At 36.2% G+C, this 9,592-nt stretch overlaps 1 protein-coding gene across 1 annotated transcript; it reads left to right on the forward strand.

Annotated features, from left to right (window-relative positions):
- Window positions 1-1,030: 1,030 nt before the first annotated feature.
- Window positions 1,031-4,632, forward strand: LOC102738443 (amylase alpha 2B). The gene is made up of 5 exons (XM_081811141.1): window positions 1,031-1,209; window positions 1,315-1,414; window positions 2,777-2,895; window positions 3,002-3,127; window positions 4,405-4,632. Exons 1-5 carry the CDS (start codon window positions 1,073-1,075, stop codon window positions 4,592-4,594), a joined length of 672 nt encoding a protein of 223 aa, XP_081667267.1. The 5' UTR covers window positions 1,031-1,072; the 3' UTR covers window positions 4,595-4,632.
- The last annotated feature ends 4,960 nt before the right edge of the window (window positions 4,633-9,592 follow it).

A 9,592-nucleotide genomic window follows, 5' to 3' on the forward strand; every position in this document is an offset into this window, starting at 1 on the left:
CGCTGTTACTCAGGCAACCCTGTTTGGGCGGTGTTGCCCTGCACCCCTGTGGCGGGGGATGGGCTCAGTGGGAATCAGTTTTGGGGGCTTTTGTTCTCTGGCGCCATTCCCTGGCAGCTTTCCACGTCTCTTTCGCAAGTCAGAGCAGAACAGACAGTTTCCAACCCTCTGCCTCAGAGCAGAGAGATCGCAGTCTGTTCTTCAGTTAGTTCTCCATGCCACACTGTCTCCATTTTTGTCCGTGCTGCTATAAATTGCAGTCCTGGGTCGTGCGCCCCTTCGCAGTGCCCCCAGTCCTGCCTCCAGGTTGGGGCACGTCTCTGCCCTTTGTGCTTCTAAAACCACCAGCCACTCCCAGTTCGCACACGCGTGACTCCGCTGCTCTGGGTTTCCGTCCCAGGGGCTGCAGTTCGCAGGTGCGACCCTGCCGCTCCGGGTTTCCACCCCGGGGGCTGCCCTAAAGTCCTTTCCCTGCCGCTACCGGTCTGCGAGTCTGTGCCCGTCCGCAGCGCGCGAGGCTGTCACTCACTGGCGGTGTAGGATCCCCACGGCCAGGCGCCCTCCCGCTGCCGTTTATGCTCCAATATCTGCCCGCAGAATCACGGCTCTCTGCTTCATACCTCGAAACCAACCACCTGCGATATTCTGTTTATAGAGATCCGGATCTTCTTCCATCTCAGGCTGGTTTCGTGGGTGCTCAGGGTGGTCTGGTAGATATCCAGCTCAATTCCGGGGACCAGTTGAAATGGGTCGCCTACTCCTCCGCCATCTTTTCCCCCTCTGATCATTCTGAAGTTTTATCTAAATTATAATGTAGTGAAATCTCTAAAATGACTTTTTTATAACGAAAATTATATAACTGTAACATGAATGTAATATAAGTAATTCATACATATATACATACAAAGAATGTATAATATATCTATATATAGTTTGTATATATTTTTTAAAAACTCCTAGAGAATAATCATTTTAATTAGAGAATTTCATTTAGGCCTGCCATACCAAAAGAAATACACCTTTAGGTTACCCTAAAGCTATTGCAAAAGAATACATATGTTTGTGTGTGTATATGTGTTTTAATAGGAACTGGGGAGAAGGATGGGGTTTCATGCCTTCTGACAGAGCACTTGTCTTTGTGGATAACCACGACAATCAGCGAAGTCATGAAGCTGGAGGAGCATCTATTCTTACATTCTGGGACTCTAGGTAGGAAATAAAGACCCCTTCACCCCGTTTTTTTTTTTTACCTACCTTTTAATGACACTAAAAATACTGTTTTCTTCTCTGCTGATATCATTTTGTAACCTTCAGACTGTACAAAATGGGAGTTGGATTTATGCTTGCTCACCCATATGGATTTACACGAGTAATGTCAAGCTTCCGTTGGCCAAGACATTTTGTAAATGGACAAGTAAGTTTTGGTGTTATCCAAAATATCTTTTTCTCAAGGAAGGGAAGGCAGTTTTGTTGTGATTGTACATGATGCTAGTATATTTACTATTTATCAAATATTGAAGTGTAAACCTGATATAGGACACTTTTAGTAAAGCAGTAGATATTAAGAATTAAAATTCATGGTCTCTATTGTCAGAGTATGCAAGCTATATCAGAAATATGACAAACACACCCTCACCCCAAAGAAGCACTTAAAAATAAGGATATAGTAAGTAAAATATGTACTTTTCCTAAGTGCCTACTTCATGGGGTTGATATAAGGAGAAGTTAACAGTTTTAAAGAACTTAAAATAGCACCTGCCCATAATATGAACAATATATTTTTTTAAATACTTTGGAAAAGAAGTTGTATGGAATGCAAAGAAACTATTCAGTTGAACTGAGGTTAAATAGGGAAAGTATCTTATAAGTGGAAGGAAAATATATGTATTAGAGAAGAGAAACTTGCATTTTGGGAAAGGAAAAGATGAGAAAAATATTTGGGGTAATGTATGGGGTATTGAGTAGCAATTTTAAAAAGAAACTGAGAAATAAAATTATGAATGTATTTGCAAAGTTAGTGGAAAGTTTTTTTTTTTTTTTAAACTGAAGATTTCAGATGCATCATTGTACAGCAACTTCATACCTAAAGTAAAAAACACTTCACTACAAACCAGGCTGATATTTACCTGGTTTCTTCCTTTTTTTTTTTTTTTCTATGACTATTGTTAAAAGTGCCAATCAGAAAAGCACAAAATTAAAACTTTGATCAGTTTAGTAAAGAATATTGTGATGCATTGATTAGCACATTTATCCAGAAGGAAGAATGAGAGAAATGAATACTTATTTAGCAATTATCATATTCAAGACATTTTCACATACATTATTTAATTTTTATAGCAACTAAGCAATATCCCCACAGAAGAAGAAAATTAGGCACAGAGAAGATATGTATATTAACTAAGTTTTCTTAACTAATAGTAATACAATCTTTGTTTCCATTCTGCTGTTGCTGACACTGAAGTCCTTGCCATTTCAATATCATTGCACTACTGACAGTGATATTAAGAATTCCATGGCAATTCCTTGGAAAGAAAATGGAAAGGGCAAAAAAATCCTACCTTCAAAATATGGCACTAGAGAATGAAAAATTGGGGAGAAAATGGTGAGGACTTGGTAGAAGGCTTTAAAAATACTGAGGGAGTTAGATTCTAAATGAAGACAATGCAGAGACACATGACAGACTGGGTTTGGTGTACTGGAGAGGAAAGAGACAAATACATGAAATGTTAAAAATTGGAGCTTTTTCAGTTTTTTTCTTTTTTTCTCTTTACTTAAGGATGTTAATGATTGGATTGGGCCACCAAATGATAATGGGGTAATTAAAGAAGTTACTATTAATCCAGACACTACTTGTGGTAATGATTGGGTCTGTGAACATCGATGGCGTCAGATAAGGTGGGCATTCTTATTTAGAGACATCCTCTAATCATAAACATTCTTAACATTTTATTTTAAACTGTTAATGTATTCATCAGCATTTTATGTGGTATTTTATTTTTAGGAACATGGTTATGTTCCGTAATGTAGTTGATGGCCAACCTTTTACAAACTGGTGGGATAATGGTAGCAACCAAGTAGCTTTTGGAAGAGGAAACAGAGGATTCATTGTCTTTAACAATGATGACTGGTAAGTAGATATCAATTACAGATAACATTTTATACTAATATGTTCTTGGTTTACCACTTTCTCTTCTTGTACATTTACTTTTTTTGTATCTGAAAAATCCTTTAGTCAGTGGATTAAGAAACCACAGAAATCAGAAGAAAAATGATGATGGCTTTTATTCTTCTGATCTCTTCTTTATAAGGGCTTTCTGTTCTAAGTAGAGTTAGGTTATATGCATCCTTGCATTTCATGTGCAGGTATGAGGCACGCATATATGCTCACATACACACCCCACACAAAATACACAAAGTAGTTAATATAAAGGTTGTGAAATCACTAGAAGAACTGTCTTATAGCCCCCCTTCCCTTTTTAAATAATGGAAAAATATTGCCTCAATACTGAAGTACCTCTTTTTAGCTCTTTTTTTTTTTTTCAGTATTCTTTATCTGTTTGTTTTGTCTTCTTTTTTCACTTCCCTGTCCCTCTGACAAATAATATATTTTTTAAAGCATCTGTATAAAGAACTTGTGTCTTATGGTTGGTCAGTGATTCACCTCAGGAGATTTTCAAGTTTTAGTTCTGAGACTTCTTCTTACCTTCACTGGTTATACTTACATCCTCTGCCTCTAGTATATTGATTCCCTAATATATAGAACTATGACTTAGAAGATGTCTTTGCAAGCAGTTGAAATGTCTCCGTTCCAAGGCCAACTTTCACTCATGCTTAGCTCATTTTATCCTATATTATATTTTACTGACAAAAAGATAAATCAAATATATCTCTTTCTTGCCACCAAAAGAAGCTATGGCTAATCCTTTAATTTCTGTCTTTTGGATGGGAGAAGCAAGATAAATTTAGGAGACAGCTTTATATTTAAAACCATATACCTCTTCATAAAATGTTAGATTATTTTTATTTCCAGCCCAAATTCATTTTCTCCTCTTGTGAAAAAGATCTTTGCAGAAATAACCAAATTTAAATTATTGAAAATAATTAGTATTTGCTTACGTTTAGATGGGGAAAATTTTAAAATATTTATGTTTACCAAAGGAAGTACTTTTATCTAAGGATGACAAGTTACTCAAATCTTTACTGATATTCCTCAACCGTAATTTTGTGTTAATACTCACTGCTGACTAGGAAATTGCTAAGTCTTCTGTAAGATTACTTTTAGTCCTGGAAAAGTGTTCACATCTACTGGAGAGGTCTTGGCACAAAGCTAAGCTTTTAGAGATAGTCTGAATTCTTGCTTTTTATTGTGCTGAATTCAACTTAAATCTTAAATTTTATTTTCAGGACATTATCTTTAACTTTGCAAACTGGTCTTCCTGCTGGCACATATTGTGATGTTATTTCTGGAGATAAAATTAATGGCCACTGTACAGGAATTCAAATCTCTGTTTCTGGGGATGGAAATGCTCATTTTTCCATTAGTAACTCTGCTGAAGATCCGTTTATTGCAATTCATGCTGAATCTAAATTATAAAATTTGAAATAAATAAATACACATACACAGAGAAATAACCAAGTGCATTTCTTTTCGTGTGTGTGTGTGTGTATTCTTACAATTCATTAATTTTTGGTAAAAGCTTTAAGTGATCAACTTGAAAAAACTCAGAAAAGCATAAAAATCACATATAATTACATAATTACAAGATAGCTACAATTAACACCATGTTATATTTTAGAAGACTCATGATGACTTGTCAAAGGAATTTCTAAGAATTCAGAGAGGCATCTTAACAAATATGTTTCTTGCCATTAACACCATTTCCCAGTATGTATTTATGTATTTCTTCCATCAAGTGTTTCTAATAATTAGTTAGGGATAGCTGATTTAATTATTCCCATACAAAGTTAGAGCATTTGAGTGACTTCAACTTATGAAAGTACTTTTACAGTTAATAAGTTAAAAAATAAACTTGAATTATGCAAGATACAAGTCTCAATTATATGGAACTCATAGGAATCTTCTACTTTCTCTATTTTTCTCCCTCTCTTTGTAATGTCTTTAACTTGATGTAGATGTATGGTTTTTTTGTTCCATTTCTTACCCCCCGTATAGATGGATGTAACCATTTAGGATTTTATTACACCATATGTTCTGGATTTTCTTCTTGATCCTCTAGCTATTTATTCTCCTTCACCTTGACTTTGAATGTGGAATTTGATAAGGATCTCATCTGTGTTTTATAAGTCTCAGTTGTTTTGCTTATGCTTGAGTGATAAAATAAAAGCCATAATTTGGAAACTCCCTCTTCTTTTCACCTGTAAATTTATCTGTAATTATCCTTATCCTTATCCTTATTATTATTATTATTATTTTGAGAGAGAGAGAGCAAGAGGGGTGGGGGAGAGGGAGAGAGAATCTTAAGCAGACTCCAAGCCCAGCATGGAGCCCCACGTGGGTTTTGATCTCACAACCCTGAAATAATGACCTGAGCCAAACAAGAGTCAGGTATCTAACAAACTGAGCCACGCAGGCACCCCACCCCTATTATTTTCTTCTTTCCTCCTGTCATAATGAAGAAGGTGTACTTCATTTTACCAAATGCCATTCTCCTCACTTGTGTTAATACCATTCCATTTTTATCTCATGGGGGATTTTATTTCTTAGATTACCCTTTCTCGAGGTGCCTGGGTAGCTCATTGGTTAAGCATGGGATTCTTGATTTCCACTCAGGTCATGATCTCAGGGTTGTGAGATCAAGATCCGTATGTGCTCTGCAATGGGCATGGAGTCTGCTTAAGATTCTCTCTCTCTCCCTCTTCCTTTGCACCTGCCCCCACCTCCCCACCTCTCACTCTTCCTCTCTTAAAAAAAAAAAAAAATCCTTTCTCTTCTGATTGAATAATCTTTCCCTTTCTGCTAGATTAGTCCCCTTAGATTACATGTATTAGTCTTCCAATTAAAAAATCCGTGACTCCCAGATTTTTTCTAGGTATAACCCACTTCTTTGCTTCCCTTCCTAGTCAAGCTTCTCTTTTTACCACATAGTCTCTACATCTTCAACATTAGTCATTTTTATCTCCTCATCGTCCAGTTTCTAATCATGACTTCACTGAATCTGCTCTTATCAACATCACCAAACACATTGATGTTACTAATCCAATGTGCTTCTCTATCTTCATTTTACTTCATTTTGCAACAGTATTCAACATGGTGAGCCAACCTCTCTTCTACTCTCTTCCTTCAGCCTCTATCTACTTCCTGGTTTTCCTTCTTTCTCACTGGTTGCTCTTTTTTATATTCTGTTTTTTTTATAGGCAAATTCTACCAAACATTTATTTATTTATTTATTTATTTATTTATTACCGTATCTTTTTATTATTATTATGTTATGTTAATCACCATACATTACATCATTAGTTTTTGATGTAGTGTTCCATGATTCATTGTTTGCATATAATACCCAGTGCTCCATGCAGTACGTGCCCTCTTTACTTATTTATTTATTTTATTTTTTATTATTATTTTTTTTTAGTACGTGCCCTCTTTAATACCCATCACCAGGCTAACCCATCCCCCCACGCCCCTCCCCTCTAGAACCCTCAGTTTGTTTCTCAGAGTCCATAGTCTCTCATGGTTCGTCTCCCACTCCGATTTTACTGGCTTATCTTCTGTTTGACCTAAAGACTCATTTGGATCTAATTCTCATCTTTTTTTTAATCTTCTCTTTTCTAAGTATTTGCGATCTTTTCCATGGATTTAAAACACAGACTTTTACATGAAGACCTATATCTCCAATGCAGATCTTTTTTTGGACTCTAGCTTCACATTTCCAACAGATGTTTGACTCCACTTCAAGATTTCACAGACATCTTATACTTAATATATTCAAAATGCAACCTTCAATTTTTTTTTCTTCAAGTCTTTTACTACTCCCTGATGCCCTGTCTCACCACTTACTTAGAAACCTAGGGTATCTCCTTGACTTTTCCCCTTCTCTCAACAATGCCCAATCCCCTCGCATAAATTTTAGCATGACCTATTAATTGTATCTTCAAATTATCTCTTGGTTCCTTGCACTTCTGCTTCTTCTACTTGGAAAGTTTTTTTCTCACCTCTTCTCCTAATAACTTCTATTCATCATTCAAATCTTAGCTCAAAGACCATTTCTACATGGACATTTACCCAGGATTATGTCAAGTCCTCTTATTATGTCACGACTTTCTGTAATTTTCTTTTTATCACTCATCATAGTACTATGGGACAATGTCTATTTTGTTCTTTATTGAATCCTTGAGTCAAGACCGTGTTTGGCACATATTAGGTAGGAGCTCAATAATTATTTATAAAATAAATTGAGATAATGAAGGAGAAGAAGAAAAAATTTACCAGTTTTTGAGAAGGAGTGCTAGTGATTCTTCTCATTTCCTCCCCAGTTCTTCCCCAATTAAATTAATTCCTGTTTACTCTGATTTATTAGGTCATAAATGCCATGTAATTTCAATAGAAACAAAAATTTATTTGACAAAATTAAACATCTTTTCATAATAAAAACTCTCAATAATTAGGTATAAAAGGAATTCACCTCAACATAGTGAATCCCATATATGAACAAGCCCACAGCTAACATCATGCTCAATGGCGAAAATCTGAAAGCTTTTCCTCTAAAATCAAGAACAAGACAAGGATGCCCATTTTCACCACTTCTATTCAACATACTACTAGAAGTCCTACCCAGAGAAATTAGGCAAGACATAAAAATAAAAGGCATCCAAATCAGAAAATAAGAAGTAAAATTTTCTGTGTGCAAATGACATAATCATATACATGGAAACTCCTGACGACTCCACCAAAACCTGTTAGAATTAATAAATTTAGTAAGTTGCCAGATACAAAGTAAACATGCAAATATCAGTTGTATTTCAATAGACTAACAATGACCTAGCAAAAGAAAAAAAAGCAATCTCATTTGTAATATCATGCAAAGCAAATACTGAGGGTTAAATTTAACCACGGAGGTGAAAGATCTATACACTGAAAACTGTAAGACATTGATGAAAGAAATTGAAGAAGACACAAATAAATGGAAAGATACCCCGTGTTCTTGGATTAGAAAAGAATGTTGTTACAATGTCTATACTACCGAAAGTGGTCTCTTGATTCAATACAATCCCCATCAAAATTCCAATTACATTTTTTCAAGAAATAGAAAAAAATCCTAAAATTCATACAGAACCACAAAAGACTCCAAATAACTCAAGCAATCTTGAGAAAGACAGACAAAGCTGGAGGCATCACACTTTCTGATTTCAAACTATACTACAAATGTATAGTAATCAAAAGAGTATGGAACCAGCATAAATACACATACATGGACCAATGGAATAGAATACAGAGCCCAGAAATAAACCTATGTATATATAGTCACTAATTTTTGACAAGAGTGCCAAGAACACACAATGGGGAAAGGATAGTCTCTTCAATAAATGGTGCTGTGAAAACTATATCCACATGTAGAAGAATGAAACTGGACCCCTATCTTACAACACCCACAAAAATTAATTAGAAATGAATTAAAGACTGAAATGTAGGGGCGTCTGGGTGGCTCAATCCATTAAGCATCCGCCTTCAGCTCAGGTCATGATCTCAGGGTCCTGGGATCGAGCCCCACATCAGGCTTCCTGCTCAGCGAGGAGTCTGCTTCTCCCTCAGCTTCTGCCTCTGCTCCTCTCCCTGGTTGTGCTCACTCTCTCTTTCACTCTCTCTCTCCCTAGAATAAATAAAATCTTAAAAACAAAAAGACTTAACTGTAGAAGCTGGAACCATAAAACTCCTAGAAGAAAACAAAGTTTCATGACATTGGTCTTCGAATGATTTCATGGATATAGCCCTAAAAGCACAGACAAGAAAAAGTAAAAATAAATAAGTGAGACTACATCAAACTAAAAAGTATCAACATAGCAAGGGAAACAGTCAACAAAATAAAAAGACAACCTACAAAATGGGAGAAAATATTTGCAAGCCATATATCTGATAAGAGGTTACTATTCAAAATATATAAGGAACTCTTACAACTCAAAAGCAATAATAATAACAACAACAATAATACCCATTTTAAAAATGGGCTAAAGACCTAAGTAGACATTTTTCCAAAGAAGTCATACAAATGTCCCATAGGTTCATAAAAAGGTGCTCAACATCACTAATCATCAGAGAAATGCGAAACAAAACCATAATGAGATGTCACTTTACACCTATTAGGATGTCTATTGTTGAAAAGATGACAAATGTTAGCAAGGTTAAAAGGGAACCGTTGTACACTGCTGTTAGGAATGTAAATTGGTACACCCATTATGGAAAACAGTATGGAGGTCCTCAAAAAATTAAAAATAGAACTACCATGGGGGATGGGCGAGAAGACGGCGAGGGTGGGCACGTCGAGGCGCAGGAGGGCTTGCGAGCAAGCGCAGGTAGAGGAGGTGTGGCCAGAAGAGCGCGAGCATCCTGCCCAGCCCGCCCCGCAGGGGCAGGTGC

The sequence above is a fragment of the Leptonychotes weddellii genome, unplaced genomic scaffold (assembly GCF_054177405.1).
Source record: "Leptonychotes weddellii isolate Sample4059 unplaced genomic scaffold, ASM5417740v2 HiC_scaffold_5879, whole genome shotgun sequence".
Lineage (NCBI taxonomy): Eukaryota > Metazoa > Chordata > Mammalia > Carnivora > Phocidae > Leptonychotes > Leptonychotes weddellii.